Here is a 20,279-nt window from a genome sequence, read left to right on the forward strand (position 1 = left end):
TTCAGCACGCAGGACCCAACATAACATATCTGCAGGAAAGAGATGACAAACTTTTGATTCGAACGTTTGAATAAGTCCTCCAAAAAGTTCGGGAAAGGGAAAGAGCTTCTGAATATGTGTTACTGCGTTAAGTAGTGTGGCAGCGTTTGACAGCGCTTGCAGTGTCTCGGGGCAGATCAGGCCCCGATATAGCGAGGGGGGGGCGCTCCCCCCCCCTTGCACATAAGCGGCATAGCCCCCCTCCCCGTGCCGCCACTTCTCGCACACATTCCTAAAGCGGCGACAAATTACTCTATTCGGCGGTCAACCTTTTGCTGCCTTTTACAGCGAAAGCCATATATGAATAACCTTCCATAGTTTTTTCCGCGTCCGTCAACAGAAAAAATCATCATGTGGGCCGATCCTGGCGATATTACAGAAAGGGTCCAAGCTCAATGGCACATACCCATGTGGGCTCGGGAACCTGTAACGTGCCCCTCGGGATCTTCGGGATGGGCCCACATACGGGGAGTACTTAATGCCTGCTTCACCTCCGCCGCAGGTCGGCCCAGCATTGCACTATCTTCGGGATCGGCCTACGTATGGAAAACGCTTAATGCCAGCTTCACCTCCGCCGGGGGTCCGCCCGGCATTGCACTATCAATCAACTTTATTGAAACACTGTTTCTGTAGTAGCGCTCTTGGTTACACACAGTGCACTTTTTTGATAACAAGCTGTCATAGTAGAATACGAAAAAAAAGTCAAAGTAGTTTCCCTTCTTCCAAGTGCCTTTATTATTGCGGAGAAGCCAGCTTTTCCAAATGCTTTTTAGCTCGCTGCTCAAGGACGGCCCCAAGATGCATTGCATGTATTGTATACAGACTGCCACGCACCGAATATGCAAGGTTTAACCCCTTAAGCTTGATCCACATGATGGGACAGATCGCAGACTTACCTAGTTGCCAGGGACAACCATGCCATGGTTGAGCTACAGTTGAATCTCGTCGCTAGCAGCTGGTCTGTGGCATATTTTTGTGTGTGGTGCAATCCAGTGGCACAGAGCTCATTCGCTGACCGAGTCTGCAATCCATCCCATAATGTAAATCCTGCTTTACCAAACAGATGTAGCTGACCTACCGTGATTCAGTCATAGTACTTGTAATAAACCTTCAGAGATCTTACTGCGTTTCATCTAGCAGTAGTCAGCCACAGCCTGCAGGCTTTTCAGTTTCACCGATAGTCTGCAGCAAACACATTGTTTGACTAGTAAGTTTGTGTGAAACACTATCTGCGAAGTGAAATGCCACGACAGAAAAGCATGAAATAGCAATGTTTGTACTTGTGAATTTGTTGCCACTGCAACATATAATTTAGCTGCAAAAGGTCATTACCTGCCAGCGCAGGTGGTTTTGACCGCACAGGCTGGTTTTAAGTTGAGAAGCGACATGCTAAGCAGCCCAAGTGCGATTCTCTTAAAACAGTTCCAAAATTACCCCTAAAGAGTGAAATATTTTTGTAAAAATTTTAAAAAGCAAATTATACGAATTAAACATAGACTTCATGCATAGCATTTCCACACCCATCTTGGCAGACAGCTCAATTTTCAAGTCTGTCCGATGCCTGTGCCACACTGGTACAAGAAATAACTAAATGCTTAATGTCTTTATTAAAGTTCAATGTCATTCATGTGATGCCACACTGACATACTTAATCTCATTAAAACTTAACGCCATTTGAGGTGCAATGCGTCCGCACGATTAATTCAACTGTTGATTATGTACTCCAATTCCCATTTCATCACCCTAGCTAGTTGTAATGCTGGCAGGCAGTGCGACACTCGCATTAAGCAGTTAACTTTTGGGTTGCTCTTCCTGCTTCTAAGGACGACCTCATGCCTAAATGCTTGTACAAGTTCAGGCCGCCTGATAATTTCAAGAACTTGTGTGGGTGAGACCGTATGTCACACTACCTTTTTGAAATAAACTTGTGCCAACAAGATCACAAATGTCACAAGGGACTGGATTACAAGTTACTGGGCAAAAATACCAAACAGAAACGTGCTTGTAATATAGCAAGTGAACTGTTCACTCTGTGTCCACACTCCAGCTTTTCTAATGAAATTAGAAAGTTTGCAATGAAGGCGTAAAATTTGAGTAAAACAGGCTATGCAAGGTTGCTGCAGCCTCCTGCACTCTACAACACTGCCTGCAAAAACCAACCTCTTGTGAGCAACATAACCAGGTAGGCTAATGCAACATCCAAATTCATTTAGAAACTATCAAGTCACTCTTATCACAAAAGTTTAAATAGGTGAACTAAACAAAATCAAAATGCAGATCCCGTGTACAGTGGTCATGCCAGTTGTAGCAAACAAATGTTGCCGCTGCAGAACTATTGAACAACCGCAGCAGCAAAGAAACAGTGCTCAAGCATTTTTTTTTTCTTACATCTATTCACTCTAGCATTGGGTAATAAGCTTGGACATGGATGAATGGGTTGTTGGCTTAAGCTTCACTGTTCACTTTGTGGTGCACCTTCCTCACCATTGCACTCTCCACCTCAGGATCCAGCAGTGGAAAGTCTAGTGGTTCTTGAGTGGCAATTGATGACTCGGAACACTGCAGGAGGAACTCTCTAGTGTACGTCTTGATGCCTGTGAGAGTGCTGCAAGGTGGACTAGCAGCCACTGACAAAGTTGACGATGGGAGCGCTTGCTGGTCATCAGCACTTCTTTCGAACTCTTGGGAACTTGCTAGTCCTTTGAGCTGCCTTTTCCCAGCGGTTGAGCCATTAACACTCAATGTCTTGAAGGTAGCTGAGAGCGTGTGCTCGTCAGGATTGCTTGAAAACAGTGCTGCACTTCCAAGCCTCTCAAACTGCTTAGTCTGGCTGAGACCATCTGTGTAGCCTAATGGCTTCATGCTACCTGAAGGCCCCTTGTTATTTTCAGTGTTGCTCGGTAACTCTATTGGGCTTCCAAGCTTCTCAAACTGCTCAGCCTGGCTAGAACAATCTGTGTAGCCTAATGGCTTCACATTACCTGAAAGCTCCTTCTGGTTTTCAGGATTGCTTGGAAACTGTACTGATGCTCCAAGCCTTTCAAATTCCTTAGCCTGGCTGGGGCCATCTGTGTAGCCTAATGGCTTTATGTTACCTGACGGCACCTTCTGATTTCCAGTGTTGCTTGAAAACTCTACTGATGCTCCAACTCCCTCAAGATACTTGGTCTGGCTCTGACCACTAGTACTACCTGATATGGTAAAGGTAGTTGAAAGTGGCTGCTGATTATTGTCAGTGTCAGCCTTGCTTGAAAAGAGTGCTTGTTTTCCAAGACCCTTGAACTGCTTAGGCTGGTCAAGTGCATTGGTAGTGCCCAATGACATGGGTGGAAATATTTGCTTATCAAAACAGCTAAAAAACTCTGTTGAGCTTCCTGAACTAAGAAATTGCTTGCTTTGGGCACTTCTGTCATTGTCCAATGCATTAAAGTCACCAGAAGCTTCCAACTTATGGTTTTCAGTGTTGCTTGAAAGCTGCATTGAGCTTACAAGTCTCTCGAACTGTCCTGTTAGGCTGTGTGGCCCGCTACCACCCGATGCAGTGGAGCCAGCTGAGAGTAGTTGGCCGTCATCTTTGCTTGAAAACTGTGATGAATTCCAAAAGCGCTTGAACTGATCGGGCTGGCCAGGTACACTGGTATTGCCCAACGTCTTGGAGCCAGTCGAAAGCACATGACTGTTGTCAACGCTTCTTGAAAACTGCATTGAGCTTCCGAGCCCATCGAATTGCTTGGTTTGGTCAGGTTTGTCATTACTGCCCCAATCTTTGAAGCCAGTCGGAAGCATGGGCTGATTACAAGTACTGTTGAATTCTGCAAGGCTTTCAAGTCCCTTGAATCGCTTATTCTCAGAAGGTCCACTGGTATTTCCAAATCTCTCAAAACTGCCTTGTCCAGACTGTGCCTTTGTTGCATTGGTAGACTGAAAGGTGTCTCTCAGTGGCCAAGCTGCAGCTTCTTTCACAAGTCTGTATTCATCTTTTTTGTAAGCTTCACCATGTGAGCTGTCCACCTGGCTCTTCTGAAAATTGCTGTGTCCAAGAGAATGCTGCAGAGCATGCATTGCATTTGTTTGCAGCCCTGGCACTGTAGGCTTGTTGGATGGCTCACCTGACCCAGAGGGCACGCAAGACAAATTTGGGTTCGCAAGGCAAGATGAGTCTGCTGTTTCATTGGAAAAAAAGCTTCGTAGTACTAATGTGGACATATTCACAATAGTGGAGTTGGTTCCACTGATCTGGACAACATCCTTGCCAACAGTGACAGTCTTTACACATGCCTCAACGGCACCATCAGCCACAGCAGGAGTCTTCAGATACATATCTAGATAGTCAGTGGTTGTCCCATTGGCCCACTTTCCATTCTGGGTTGGAGGCCCACTGTACCGAGCGATATTTTCAGAAATTACTTTTTTAGCCATTCCCACAACACCTTCACTCTGTTGGCCTTGTGTACTTGCATTAGCATTTTGAACCACTCCTTCATTATCGGAGCTTTCTAACCACCTGTGCATTTGTGTGTCTTGCAGACTAGGGCTCTCTTTCCAGATGTTATAGTTTTCAAAACTAACCTCACCTCTTAGCGGGCCTTGACATGAGACACTCTGTGGGTTGGCAGAATTTTCGGGATTCTTGATCTCTTGAGAGGCCCAAGGCAAGATCGCCGGCGCCGCAGGCTTGGTTTCCGCCTTGACAGTTTCCATTTGTGAACGCTGCTCCTGATGGTGCCTCTGCTGGAACGCGCGGGACAGTTTCATTGCAGTAGCGTCGTCGAGCGCGGTGGACTCAACCCCGAGCTCTTCAAATTTGCGGGCGTAATACTCCACATCGCTCTTGTCGCTCTGCCAGCCCATGGCACGCAGTTCAACCACTTCGAGGAGCCTCAAGCGGCCGGCGGAGTCGAGTCCGTCTTCACGGGCGGCGTTGCGCAGGGTGACGAAGTGTCGGTCCAACTGGTCTTTGAAACTGGACTCCATGGCAGCACCCTTGGCTTTCAGAAGGCTGCATATCTGAGACACGGTAGCACCGCGGTTGCCATTGCCAATGGACGCACAGAGTGATTCCACCTGACTAAGCAACAAGAGTTCGTCGGTTGAGGCGCGCGTTACACCGTCAATCAGCGAGGTCGTGTCCTCGGCAGGACTAAGCAGAGGCGTCAAAGACTTGTCCGGATCGGACCCTGGAGTATCTGTTGAACGCAGAGGACGTGGCCTCTCGAGCTTGCGCACACATTTTGTGCTTTTAACAGACATCGCTCCTGAACAAATACCTTTGGAACGATAAAGATGTGCGATCCGGAGGCCTTTCCAAGCGTTCCAATCGCACGCAAGACGTGTCAACGTCGTAGCCGAAGCGTGCCAAAGGTCGAGGACAAAGGCGCAAGATGATGATGGTAAGGCGTAGATTATGTTCCGGTACAACAGAGCGGCGCATAGGAAATGGTCTTGTGGGTCAGAAACGCACAGTGCGTTGCAAGAGCAAGTAGCCCGCCCACCGAAAAGGGCGTATTTCTTCGCGCTCAAATGGTAATTTTCGATACTCTTGCGTTGTCTTCCTTTGTCTGCCACGTCATTTCCTATCAATAAACCCACGTGGTCATTAAATGATCACGCGCAAGGTCGTGCTGGCAGCAAGAGGCGTTGACATGGATGTGCTGCTGTTGTTGTTGTTGTAGCCTGTGATGCGTGTGGCTCCTACCCACGATTGGGGATTCGCCAAGAAATGGGTGGATTATTCGATGTGCTGCAAGTGCCTCATTTGTGGAATACGTGTTTGTGCGCTACTGCGCACAAGCACTTGACAGTACGTCAGAATTCACGATTAAAAACGCACACCAAAGTGAGGTGAAGAGGCCGGGAATATAAAAAGGAATAAGCTTCCCTTTAATAAACATGTAGGACAGAAATAATCTCCGGAGGAAAAACCATAGAATAAAGAACTCAATGCAGAAGTGTTATGATGATGATGATAATATGAGTGTACCCCCCCCCCACCCCTGTTGAAATTGACCTTAAATTCATATTACATATTTTTAGCACTATCTTAATGTCATTGCTAGTTTTCATTGGGCCACATAGTTCTTTAGAAAGTCCATGCATTCTCATATGGCACTAGATTGCCGAGTGTGCACTTTGTTACAGATCACGTCGGTTCCTTTTCACCATAAGGACCATGAAGTTATCTAGGGACGTAATTGAAGTTTCTTGTATTCACAGACAGGGAAGTACTTGGAGCAGTTTTGGGTGTGGGTGGGTGCTGGTTGTTTTTTTATATATCGCACTAGTATTGATATTGCTCATAGTTAGTTGACCCCAAATTTTGAGCCTGTACTGTTAAATGCTATGATTTATATGTTAGCTTTTTTGTGGCTTTCTTGGCTCCCGTATTTTTTATTTTTTTCGCTTATGCACGAAATTGCTAGGGTAAAACATGTATACATATTATCTACGTGCTTCATAAATAAACCTTGGCTTGAATTACAGTGCTTTTGATTGTTTCTTGTCAAAATCCACTTCCTTCTATGCACCGTTAATCCATCACCATACAATTTACCAATCCAGCCAATTTGCCAAACTTGTCATTTTACCACAGTATTGCATTGCTTATTAGTTCGTGAAATCTATTCCACTTTGCTTCAAGTGTGGAAGCTCGGGTGAGCTATTAATAATTCACTTCTATGGTGTTCACAGCATGCAGACTTGAAGGCTCATTATACTATTAAAGTAGAAATCTGTAGCAGACACAAAGTAGCTTGAGGCTTATATTACCACTATTTTTATAAAGAACCCCACATACGAGTCACTTGTTAAAGGTCCTTGCAAGCACTTTTATTGACTGAACTTAAACTGCTGGACTTGAACTTTATCATGTTAAGTGTCATGTTTATTTTTTAAAATGCAAAGTTGGTTGCCAAGCAATAGTTTGCATTTATTGTTTAGTTAGCGCAGTTCGAGAAAAGGAGCGCAATTGAAAAGCCAATGTAGATATTAGCTTGAAAAGAACAGTAGCACGCTGCTAGCATAAAACAAATGGGGCGGGGGGGGGGGGGGGGGGGGGTTGTCTGTAAGTGTTGACCAACCTAGTGGGCTGTCCATTCGGCAGCTGCTGAAGTGCCGATTGGCTGGGCTGGGGTACGAGTGAGAAGGAGGCAGGCACCCCCAGCTACCCTCCTCCTTGCTGGCACTGCTCCAGCCAATGAGCGGTGGCCGAAATTGACAGTACGATAGGTGGACTATTACAGAATACCTTCGCAATGTCTAATAATAATAATAATAATAATAATAATAATAATAATAATAATAATAATAATAATAATAATAATAATAATAATAATATGCATACTTTCTTGCCTGGCCCCATATTAAGCATGTACTGCTAACTCGCCCAAAGCAACAAAACAGACTAAAATAAAGAACAATATAGTGCACAAGTTTAATGCAAGCAAGTAGTGTGATACATAGGATTCCACGAACAGAAAGTTGGTTCTTATTGTGAACACAGATGTTGCAGGTTACGAAAAAAAAAAAGGGAGAGAAAGACTAGAGAAATCCCCCTGAATGTGCAATCCTGACTGTTACAAAATTTCAACAGGCAGAACGTACAAAGCAATTCTCACTTTTGTAACAGAGTTTACTGCCTTGTGAGCATACTTTTTCTTTTTTTGCCAGATCATCATCAGGAATATATTCTGAAATGCTTTTCAACAAAGGCTCGTAAAGGTCGCAAATATCATAGCCATGATAATGCTGGCATGTCAGAATGGATAAAGATTTACTCTATCCTACAAAAGGAATTACGGTTTGTGCATTCATTAAACTTTATACACACATCAGACAATTTTTTCTCAATATCACATGCAGTCACTCCATCATGCAACCAAATGAATGCATGCCAACATTTCCAGCTAACAAACACTTTAGAGGGCAGCTGAGTACTGTGAACACCCTGTAGTTCACGTGCCTTGGCTTTGAAGGAGGAAGCGATTATTCATGTGCCAACACTGACTAAATACACAAACATTAGTATACCTTGGGCAGTGTAGTTGGTCTAAAATACTGCAGTGATGCAAGTCACTACTTCAGTGCCTTAGTGCACAAATGAGTGCAATTCATTGTCAGAGACATCATCATGGGACATGACAATAACTGCAAAGGTACATGAGAGATGTCAAAAACAAGAAAATGCTTGCTTGAATCAAGGTTTCCAAGTGCAAATATGTACGATGGTGACAGTTGCTATCGTGACGAGTTTTTAACTGCAGATCACAGACGAAAAACACTGGATGGGATAACACAATGGCTGCTGTGTGAAAGTGTGCTTGAGAAAAAACAACTGCACAGCAACGAAAAAAGCTTCAAATGTGCAGTTAGTACCAAGTATCACTACTATCACATTGGTTTTCAATCACATAACAAAAATAAAAAAGGGGGCGAGTGAGCACATATATTGCATTAGTGCAACATAGATGCAACAGATATGGCAACAGTAAGAGAACAGTTAATGACATGACCGCATGAATCCTTCTAAAGCAGGCACAGCCAAATAATAAGAGGACATACAATAACAATGGCAACAAAAGCTGCAAACAAAGCAGCAACAAAAACAGCAAAAGAAAAATATGCGGCAATAAAATTTGCATAACAAAAATACCCGAGTATGCAAGGTGCCACACTGCTGCCGTAGAAACACTGGCTAGTAAAAAGAAAAATGAATGTAGATCGTCCCATTGAATAGAATCTGCAGGAAAACCACCTGCAAAACAAACAGTGCACAAACAAAACGGCATTTAAAATTATTGCTTTGGAACAACCTGCGCTATTTGTAGGCTTTCTTCCAGGAAGGAAACGGGTCCGTTACAAACTGTCCCACTAGCCATGGGACATTCCCCCAATTCTCCCAACGGCAAGAAGTGAATGAGAACATTTGAAGGGGCACTGCAACACATTCTGAACACAGCGAGAAAACCTTCTCGATCTGTAGACAGTGCTGCCATAATGTGCGAGCCAAATATTATTCCACTGCATGCAGCAGCGAGTCCCACAGTTGCACATCAAAGATTGCTCACTCTCTCCTGTGGCTTTCAGGGACCCCTCTATGCCTCCTCTATGACATCATAGCATGAAAGCTCACAGATGCCAACCAATGGTCGATTGTGCAGGACCACGAGTTACTCCTGAGCAGCTTACACATGCAGGCACATCCTTATAATGTTCCAGCAAATGGGGAAGCGGCAGTTGTCAACATGTCCTGGCCATCCTGTCACCCCTCTGCTGTTGTTCCTGGGTACCCCCATCGGGTGTCATTCCTGAAGGGTTACCATAAGCGCATCCAAGAAAGAGGAAAAGGTAAGGAGCAATGGGCTGGGCAGTGCTTTCAACACCGACCCAGCTGAGAGGAAACACCGCGTTGAAGAGGAATGGGAAAATTAAACACCTTAATCTCTGTTATAATTAGGTCCTCTTCAAAAATTTATGTGGGATCATATATTCATTGAAAGGCATCGCACTCACTCCCCAGCGTGCTCTCAGTTTTCAAGGAACAGTGTCGCAGGGCACCTTTAAAGAAGACTCTCGCAGAAAAGCAAAACAATAATAATAACAATAATGAAAGAAAAAAAAAAGCGAGGTGCCAGGGGTGTTCCGAGAAAGTTTGTCTGGCCTCGGAGACCAACTGCAGGCACGTGTGACGAGGTGACAGTACGAAAACAACAATGCAAAAGCCCTGCTTTTGCTCACAATTATTCTACAGGCATTCTGCTGGTTGACTATGACATAGTCCTCGTTCGCAAATCCGACACATCATGCACTACCTAAGCATGACGGATTGACACACACGTATATGAACCATACGAACCACAGAGCAGACATGCCTGGAACAACGGCATTTGAAGGGAAAAAAATATAACTGCACAAATGCACACAAAAGTCACTTGCTAGCATCACCCTCTTTACAAGCAAGACATCGGGACACTGTTTGGCCCGATTTGCACACTCACAGACTGCCAAGCAAATAATGCTATATATAGTTACAAAGATGTCCCTATGTATATACTACGCTCTCAAAATACAAGTTGGTTACTCTCTGTTCGCTAAAATGCGCAAACAAACTGTAGCAAGAACATCGCAAGATACAAAAGAAAGGGCACTGACATGTGCATACCCTGGATGGTCAGAAACTATGTATGATGAATGCATTCCAAAACTTATGCCTGCAAACAATGTTTTATGAAGTCAATGCAAAGTCACGAGGAGTCATGTAGCAGAGTTGCCTTTGGGGAGCCATAAGCCTATCCACGTTGATAGCATGGAAAAACAAAGGACCATTGTCTACATGCTGTACAGAGTGGCCCTGTCTGGATTACCCGCTTTGCACTTTATAATAGGCAAAGCCTGGTGCCGCTTCGCTTCAAGTTATCTGGCATAAAATATGTGCATTGCAATCACGACCACATGGAACTGTTAGTGGACAGTTATACTGAAGAAAATAACTTCATTATGAGTGTCTACTGCGTGTGGCACAGTCATGTTCCAGCCGTTGGCGTGGCATCTTACGTTGCACAACTCAACAAGACCGACCTGGTAAACAGCTATGAACAAACAAGTCTGGCTGCGTGCTAGGATTACCGGCATCGTAAAACCAAACACAAGAGAGTTGGTTCCTGCGGCCACATATTGTGACCAATTCTTTTCCCAATCCTTGCCTTTGTACCACTTCGACAGGCTAAAAACGCAAATTTTTTCGCATCTTCGCATGCCTGAAAACAACCAAGCCTAATTAGCTTCTTTTTGTTTGTGTTTCTATATTTGTAATAAAAATGAGTGTAGAGAAGTCTGCAAAGCAAAATCAAAGAAAATCTTCCAGAGGTGTGGCAAGGGCTTGCGAATGAAGGGCTCATCGGAGTATCGCACGCATCAGCGTTATCAGAGACGCCTGAGACACCTGTGGCGTCATTGCAATTTCTACATTGTGGCAAAAGGAATAGATAACCAAAGGAACAAATTTGAAGTATGACACCTTTCCTCAGGAATCTGCATTTGGTACACACAAGAATACCGAGATGCAGGCGTGTCAACAACTTGGCTGCCTAATAGGCTGTGACCCAACATTCCACGTATCCTTCAATGTTGAATGTTGGTAACACTCAACATGAGGTCGCGTTCGATGTGCGTGTTGCCCATCAGTTTTTCAGCTTCATGCTTTGACGCAAAGCCTCTGAAGACTGCAAGGCCTGAAGACTTGAAGCCAAGAATGAGCTTTAGCAATTGAACAGCAGCACTTCTGATGTTCAGTTTAGGTACCACGAAATCATCTGGTTTGAATGTTGCCTTTCAGTTAGCAGTGGTTTAAAATGAAACATAACACAGTCTCAAAGCTAACATGCTCACTAGTCACAGAGCCTTTTTTTGAAACTGGAAGTGTCTCAGGCATATGAATTAGTAGGAGTATAAGAATATACTTATTTCATCCTGAAATAGCACGAAAATGATTCTGGAAACATGTCCTAAATTAAGTCATGCTTGTGTTCCCGTCATTTGAAGTTTGAAGCCTTGACGATAAACAAATGCTGTGTTGTCATATTATAGTACAATATGACAATTCTTGTTGCTTCATGCCATTGACTTACTAAAATTGTGTTCAGCTAAACTCGCCTATGCTTTTATGCCAGACTTTCTCTCTTGATGGAATCTATGCAAGGATCATCTTACAGAAAGGGAAGAAACAAAGAAGAAGAAACAAATGCCTTATGACAACCTGAGGTGACAGCACCGATTGCAATTGAATGTTCTTTATAACGGTCACAAACATAGGCTCAGACTGCATTTATCAATTGCGCGTTTCATTTCCTGCCTTCAAAAACATTCACAAGTCTTTTTGGATGCCGAATTTCCCGAGCATTCGCAGGAAATGTAACCCAAGGCAAAGTGCATGGAAGACAGAGATTACCAGTTGTACGAGGACGGAAAAAGGTAAACGGAAGCTGTAGTGATTCGCATTACGCTTGAACACCAATGTAATGAACCCGGATAAAGCAAATTATTCTTTACATCAAACACACATAACTTGCTGGCTGATACTTATGTAGAATAACTCCCTCACAACGAACAGGACATTGGATAAATCAAACTTGGGGCATCCGATGCCACGTGAGAAGCCGCCTCGCTTGACGCTTCGGAGTGCAATAGATGTGCTGAGCTGATACTGTACAGGCTTTCATGGAATCGAAGTGGAGCAGGTCAACATAATCTTGCACATCACAAATGCCATTATTAGCGACATTGAAAAACTGTTCAAAGCACTGGCAAAAGTTACTGCCTGCTACACCTATATCTGTAGTTTTGTCTTTACTAAATAGATTCCTTCCTTGCTTCTTTCCTCCTATGAATCTAACAAATCCATAGATAATGAATGCAATGCAGAAGTTTGTTTGTTATAGTAGAGTTTAGGTATATCAAATTACCTGATTACTGAAGAATTCTTAGTGCATAATTCTGTTAGTCATAAATGGGCTCGACTGTACTATTTTAGTGCGATGGCAGTTAAAAGCTTGAAACTGAGTTTGCTGCATTCATCCTTTCCATTACGTAATCATCATCAGGCCAACTTCTAAACCTCATCTCCATTCTCGCCGTATGGGGAAGAAAAAAACAAGATCACCATCACCTTCACAGTAATGCGAAGTTCAGGGCTACTGCGCTATTGCACAGCTTTGGAGCTCAACAGCCTGTGCAGTGTTTTGTGCACCACACAGGCTGACAGTTGCAGTGTTTGTGCCTTAATCTTTTAAGGCCCCAGCAAGAAACGCTATAGAGAACGAGGACCATGTTGTGTGCAGTACCGAGAAGAAATTGTTCGTGACAAGACAGCGGTGTCTACTACAACAGCCCACTTCTGCCGAGGTAAACGAGTTAAGAGCCACACATGCTTCTAGTCTTTTTTTTTCCCTGTATTGCTTTGGTTGACGGCAGTTCAAATTCTATTACTGCGTTAATGAGAAAGGAACAAAAGAATCCCATTCTGTCTAATCTTCCGCAGAAGTAAAGAATCTGCTTTTCTTCAATGTGAACAGACCGACAGTTCGTGTTCTCAAGGTTCCTTGCCGAGCACAACTGAATGATCAGGTGCACCCCAAGATAGGCGAACATAAAAAAAAAAGCAGCTTGGGACCACAGGCATGCACATGCCGGAGCAACAACACTGCAAGTTGCCTTAGTGCAGCTAGCCTTTCCCGCAGCGCACATAGAGAGCCCCATGTTAGTGAATCTAAGGCTGCCAAAAAGTGAGCACAGACATGCCATTCCTTCAGTTCTAACTTGGCAATTCTATAGAGCACGTCTTGTTCAAAAAGTTTGGCTACTCCGCAGCTGTAACCATTGTGAGGCATACACGAGCTGCAACAGGTGCCAAGGTAGATGATAGAGCTGGGAAGCCCACAGGATGAGTGGCTTTGCCTTAGGCCAGTGAGCAACTGCCACTCGTTTCTTTCCATTCAGAGCTGCTGCCGCTGGCTTCTTTCCACAAGCTGGCAGTGCTTTTCGATACAAAGGCTCTTGGTGTGTTCTATGTTTTTTATTGCAATTGCACTACATGTAGGCCCAAGGCATTAAATTGCAGGCATGGACCGAGGGTAGGTGTCTGAATGTCCTCGACCCTTCTCATCCCCTCAACATTGTATTGTCCAGTAGACCAGCGCAGAGGGTGATGCCAGTACTTTCGTTGTGGCGATTAACAGACATCATAAATTATATGGCACACGGGTGTCCTCGTGTATTCTCGGGTGTCTGTTTCGGCCAAACAAACACTTTACATGTCTTTTTTTTTCATCTGGTTAGAAGAAAAGGAAAAGAATCGAAATCTGACATTCTAACAACAGGCACACCCCATTAGACACTGGTATATTGCAAGTGAACGCAGTGCGCTATCACAAAATTGTCACTGCTGTGACGAAGATGATGAACACCCACACACAGCAGCCACACTGATGCTCAACGAAAAGGGATGCCAAAGGTGGGACACAGCAGGCTTCCCTTACGTTTGGCGGAGGTGCTGGATCAACTACCAACCATCTATTCTGGAACTTCATACACGCACCCTACAGGCTGCTATGCCTGACGATTACAGAGCCGTCATCACACCATTCATCATCCCAAGTAAACATGCTACACCGTCACGAAATTGCTGAGGTTGTCATGTCAATACCATTCATCATCATTGTCTAAGAGGGTCTGACCCCCACGCCTGGAGAAGTATAGATTTGTACCTGGTTACGTACAGGGATGAAGGCTAACCCAAGACAGACGTCACCTACTGAGCACACGACAAGTAATACGCTCTAAACAGCAGCAGACGCACAAGATGGTACTGGTGCTCAGATTTTCGGAGTTTGCATAGGCGGCTGCCAGACTATCGGGAAAGGTTAGGCAGTTTGCCAAGTGCCCCTGAAAGGAACACACATGTCTGGCAGGCACGTAAAGCTGTGCATATGCATGCAATCCTGTCACAGCTATGCTAAGCTGTGTGTATAAGAACCGTCCAGCAGTTGGCAGCAAGTTGTTGCTGCAGTTTCACAGATGGAGTTAAACTCAAGAGGTAAAAACAAAGCTTAACTCATGAACAAACAGATGACTGTAGTCATCCTTTCTGGGTGGTTACATTAGCTTCCTATTGGAAAATGACTACCATTAGGGCGATGCCTGTGCACTACTGTAAATGATGAGGTATAGATGAAGCCATTTTGTTATATGTGAGGAGGAAGTCAAAGAATGACAACATAAAAAGTAAGAAGTCTTGGGCAACGATCTGAAAGTGTGGCATAATTGCATTGCTTTGAAATTTTCTATGAAAAACACCGAAGCTTTCAAGCTGCAGCTGCTATTTGTGAGTGCATACAACTCTTAAAAAACCTGCCACCAAACAAGTGTCCAATCTTTATGAATGAAGAGATCACAGTATACATACAAACATATCACCGGTTCTGTGAAACTGAGAGTACCGGAAGAATGTAAGCTCACACTTCTCAACTTCAAAGGCAATTCAAAGTACAATACGTATCAGAGCACATGGTATAACAGCTGTCCTAGTACATGTGACTGTACTAAGCTTAGCAGATGGCTAGCTCTTTCGAGACGGGAAGCATCACAAGATGCATGTGACACATGCCGCAATGTTACACATGCACATGTAACATGCAATGTTACACATGCACGCACCACACATGCCACAATGTTAGAAAAAGACAGCAGACACGACGAGTGGACAATGACGAGCAGCACGAATGCAGCAGGCTCGGTATGCAAGCATTATTGCAAGGTCAGGACGCTACAGAACACAATCAAATGGTGCAAGGCTGCACAGAGACGTAGATGGACTGCATTGTGTGACTCATGTGATGTCGACAGAAGAGTCCTGCAGACGAAATGCCAAGTCCAAGAATTCTTTTGATCCCACATACAAGTGTTCCTCACTTCATCGGCAGATGCACAGTGAAGCGCCTGCTCCAGGTGCCCTCTGCACAACACACGTTTCACAAAACGATCGGCACTAACACGAAATGTCCTGCCAACAATCTGCACCTCACCATGCCTGGGTTACCATCACATGGGGCCAGAGTCGGCCAATCAACACCTCACTCCAACCACTGTTCACCAGGCTCCAGCCGGAGCTCATCAGCATAATGTGCAACACAAAGAAGGAAAAACATATCTACCTCTAAACATTTCTCACTGTTGTTCCAGTCTCCAAACCGCACCTTTGGCCCAGAAATAAGGTGAACGTGTGAGCAACAGGGGGCAGCAATGTCCGTCTCTTTACAAGAGGAAGGCAAAGCGATGCTGTCCGTTTCTGTAGGCTGTCTCTGCACCTGGTCCTACTTTGTTGGCGGCTGATGCCAGCCACCGAACGCCTTCTCAATCTCTCGTGCCCCGTCCAAGCAGAGGTGGTCCTTGTAGAAGGCAGCCACAACCTGCACACCCAGTGGCGTGCCTGTGCTCGGCGAGATTCCCACGGGGCACTGGCACGTGGGGTAGCCGAGGACGTTGAAGATGGCCGTGTAGGCGTAGTTGAAAGGCTTGAGTAATGGCTGGTAGTGGAAAGGTGCCGGCTCTGGGTGCGAAGGGTAGATAAATATTGCGGTGCCGGCTCCAAGAAGAGCATCGAGACGGTCTCGCAGGGTGTCTGCTCGAGCCAGGACCCGCGTGAGGGCAGGGTGGCCGCGTTTCGGAGACAGCCATTCCAGCAGGCAGAGAGCAAGAGCAGGTAGCGTGTGTGGTGAACGCCGCAGCAGCCAGCGCCCAAGTTCTCGCCATACGGGCACTTTTCCCTGCAAACAAAAAGAAAGAAAGAAAACACCAGCGCATCTAAATTTCGCTGCGCAGTCGACACGATAAAAGGGTTAAACAAAATGTTTATGGTGTGTTCTCACTTATACAGGGTGTTTCACACAGCTTGAACCAATGATTTAAAGACAGTGTTTAACTGCCACTGGGCGAAACCAACGAAATATGGTTTGCTGTCGCGTGGTGCTCGTCAATATATTGTTATATTCTGCCTAATTAGTTAAGTAACTGAGATAAATTACTGAAAATTTTTAATATTCACTTCAGGGTCAAATGCATTTCATTACTTATTAGAGGGGTTCAGAAATGACTGATTCAATCTTTCTTGTGGCAACGTACATACTGCGTGGCACTATTTTCTGGCATTTAAAGAAAGCCCGCGAAATGTGAAATAAAACCACGTCACTGTGCTGATGCGCTATCGTATTGCAGTACTCTCAACCGTGCTCCAAGCCTATTGCTTATCAGGGACGACGGCGCTTCCTTTCTGTGTGCCACCGTCAAAGATGCTGACACACTTTGAAGCTCGCGCCTGGAGCCGCGGCCGCTCACTTCTCCGCGGTCCGTGCGTACAGTTCTTTTGCTTAAAGCACGGTTGAGAATGCTGCAATACGATAGCGCATGAGCTTAGTCACATGGTTTTGTCTCATATTTCGCGGCTTTGCTCAAACGGTGAAAAAAATCACCATGCAGCGTGTACGCTACCAAAAAAAATTTAATCGGTCATTTCTGAATCCACTCTACAACATAATGAAACACGCTTGGCCTTATAGTGTATACTAAAATTTTGCATAATTGAGCTTAATTAATTAAGCAGAATATGAAAAATACTCCTAGGAGTGCCACATGACGGCAAACCATATGTCGCTGGTTTTATTCAGCTGCGATTAACCACATTTTTAAATTCCTTGGTTCAAATTAGCTGAAACATCCTGTATATTGCATGCAATACATTGGAAGTGGTTATTAGTCGGTGTGTCAGCGCAACACGACATCACAAATGAACTTAGACAAGGACAGGAAACAGCTTGGAATTACACCCCAATGTGAAGGTTGTACTAGTTACGGCTAATCTAGACTCTTTAATAGTACTGCTGTATATGAAGTTGTCACTAGCTTCATTAGAGGCAATGCAGCGGTTCAGGATCAAGTGTGCCCGAAATTTGTACTTTCACTGCGCTCACATGTGCAATCCTCTTGCTTTTCTGTGCCTATCCACAAATTCTTACCACAGAATACAGCTGCTTTCTCGCACAAAGTGATCAGAGAAAAGTGAACAGGTCTTTTAAGTTGAAGACAAATCAAGTTGGCTTTCAGATTATCAGTGTCTGGGAACTACAGAATTTGCTGGGGACATTTTTGTTCCCATCATATTGCAATTGAAGAAATGCGGGGGTTACTTGGGCGCAGCCCAAGTAACCCTCGGATTACCCCATGCGCCCAAGTAACCCCGCCGTTAGGTGGCGTTAGCAGAGCAACACTCGCGCCCTCTCTCGTACTACCCTGGAAGCATACCGCCCGCCGCAGTAAAGCCATGCGGCGAAGCCGGATTACAGGAGATGGGAGCTGTGCGAGAAAACAACTTATCAGGGGACGCGTGAAAGTCGCGCATCCCCACATCGTGCGCGTTAGACTCGAGTAAATACGGTAAGCATTCACGAAATTTGAAGCTTTGCCTTTAATGATAATATTTCACTGCCACACTGAACACGCAATGTTACAGTAACAGTAAGTTCCCAGGAGAGAAACATTGTGCGCATGTCAGTTAAGCTTACCTTGAGCAGCGCCAGCTCTGAGGCAAAGGAGGGCACGGCTGCAGCAGCCAGCCGAGCAGTGAAGATTTGGGCTGAGTAACGGAATTCCTCGAGGGCCAGCTCAACCACAGGGCTGCCATGCGCATCACGAAAGTACCGGGCCACCTGTGCAACAACAAGGGTAAGACTCTGCATGCATGCACAGTTAAACCTCTACATAACAAACCTTAATATAATGAATATTCTTGATATAACAAAGTATTTAACATTTTATAACTTCTTGTCCATAGAACGCCATGTAGTTTGAACCCAATTATAGTGAAATGCATTTATACACAATTTCAATTTCAATCAACAAAATTTCACTCTCGCCACGAAGGAATACCAAGATAACAAGTGCAAACTTCTGTAGACGCAGGTGGTCAAATGGTTGAATTAATGCGGCTGCTTGCGGATGCACCTCTCAAATCATGTTACCATTGAAGCGGAGGTGAGTCATATTTTCGTACGAAGCCCAAGCGCGATACGATCCTAACCTGCACCGCGTGCTTCATGGCTGTATGCTTTAGGTGCGAGTGAAAGCGTGCAAAGCAGAGGCGAGAAGGACGATGGCTTGACGAGCGCTGTCTTCCAGTGCAAGCAAGGGGAAAGGGGGGAGGGAAGCCATAATGCGATCGATCAACCACGTGCGAGCTCAGGCAATGGGCGGGGAGGAGAGGGAAAGGGGCAGGTTGGCGCAAGTCTCCTCTTCTAGTGCGGCCGTGGATGCGCCTGGCTATGAGCATGGACGAGTACATACGCAGCCTGCACACCCCGTATTAGAAGTAATCTACTGTGTATGCAAAACATAGATGAGCTAAGATGACGTGGCATTGTGCGCCGTCTTATCACCCATTTAGGGCTAGAGGCTGTGTAATCTCGAGTTTCAGAAAGGCATTGCGCGAGAGGCAGACGAAGCATTCGCTTCTCACAATAGCATCGTCTCGCTGCGGACAACACTATCAGCTGGGGGAGCGGAGCGGACGCGAAAGCCTGGCTGGCTTTCCTTTTTACCGCCGATGTGTAGATATTGTCGACACAGCCTGAAACCGTATTTTTTGTCACCGATCCTCAAATTCAACAAAATTATTATTATTTTCTCATTCAAGCTCCTTTGTTCCAAACCACCCGATAATTCAGAAAATTTAGCGGCCCCTTCCGTGCAAGAAAAATCCCTTGACGACCGTACTTATTTGAATAAAAAATCACATATCAATGTAATAAAATTTCAATATAACGAAGCAAATTGCAGATCTTGCAAACTTCCTTATATCAAGGTTTAACTGTATATCTAAATCTGAACTACTATACATTTGCACACGTGTGCAACCAGTTACTAGTCTGGCCATTTTATTTGCACATATGTGGTAACATTTTAAACCATTCTCATGTGCACCATGAGAGACAAAGAAGGCAGATGCCTTCTTTCTTTCTTTTTTTTTTTTATGCAGGGAGCCAGGCCGCTTCTCGGTCGAAGCTGTACACGAGTGCAATGTAGCACACAACACTTCTCGAAGTCTACCACTCAGTCCAGTTATCCTCAAACAACAATGTGCATAATGCCTTCTGTACTGAGGACGGTCTCGACTGGTGTCTCGAGAATACTCTCTTCTGACAAAGGGCGATTGTCCATTCCTTCTAATGCAGTTGATAGTTCTTTTCTAGGTGTACTGAAACGCGGACATTTACTAAGGAGGCTGTGCGGTTGCCTCTTCGCCGCTGCAGTTGTTGCATGTAGGGTTGTTGGCCATGCCGATGTGAAATGAATAGGCATTTTTGAAGGCCACGCCAAGCCACAGGTGGTACAGAAATCTTTCTTCACCTAGCAATACCCCTTGCGGAAGACGGCGCGGTAATTGCATGTCCAGGCTTTGAAGATGCATGTTTGTAAGTTCACTTCAGTTCCATTGTGCCAGTGTAAGCTTGCGTGCTTGCATGCTAGCGAGCAAAGCTTAGCGGTGCTCAGCTGCTGCCTATTTTTGCTGATGCTGAGGATGCAAGACATGTAGTTTTCTATTCATTGACTAAATCTTCAATGAACTGTATTACTACTTCAAGCAGCTGTGCTAGCATTTATAGCCTCTCAGCACCCTAACAAACCAACTATCCCTATTTTCA

General features: G+C 44.9%; 2 protein-coding genes across 2 annotated transcripts in view; both read right to left on the reverse strand.

Moving 5' to 3' along the window:
• Positions 1–603: 603 nt before the first annotated feature.
• Positions 604–5,844, reverse strand: LOC142584872 (uncharacterized). Its single transcript, XM_075695186.1, has one exon. The coding sequence runs from the start codon at positions 5,287–5,289 to the stop codon at positions 2,485–2,487; it is 2,805 nt and encodes a 934-aa protein (XP_075551301.1). The 5' UTR covers positions 5,290–5,844; the 3' UTR covers positions 604–2,484.
• A 1,600-nt stretch (positions 5,845–7,444) lies between these two features.
• The window catches only part of LOC142584873 (fatty-acid amide hydrolase 2-A-like), a 39,472-nt gene continuing 26,637 nt past the window's right edge, over positions 7,445–20,279 (reverse strand). The window contains exons 7-8 of the mRNA XM_075695187.1: positions 18,144–18,287; positions 7,445–16,352 (exon numbers count right to left, since the gene is read on the reverse strand). Coding sequence (XP_075551302.1) covers positions 15,900–16,352; positions 18,144–18,287 — 597 coding nt within the window. The 3' untranslated portion in view covers positions 7,445–15,899. The remainder of the gene's footprint in view (positions 16,353–18,143; positions 18,288–20,279) is intronic.

This window comes from Dermacentor variabilis, chromosome 6 (assembly GCF_050947875.1).
Source record: "Dermacentor variabilis isolate Ectoservices chromosome 6, ASM5094787v1, whole genome shotgun sequence".
NCBI lineage: Eukaryota > Metazoa > Arthropoda > Arachnida > Ixodida > Ixodidae > Dermacentor > Dermacentor variabilis.

Coding starts and splice junctions, on each gene's coding strand:
- LOC142584872 (XM_075695186.1), bottom strand. CDS start 5,289: ATGTCTGTTAAAAGCACAAAATGTGTGCGCAAGCTCGAGAGGCCACGT.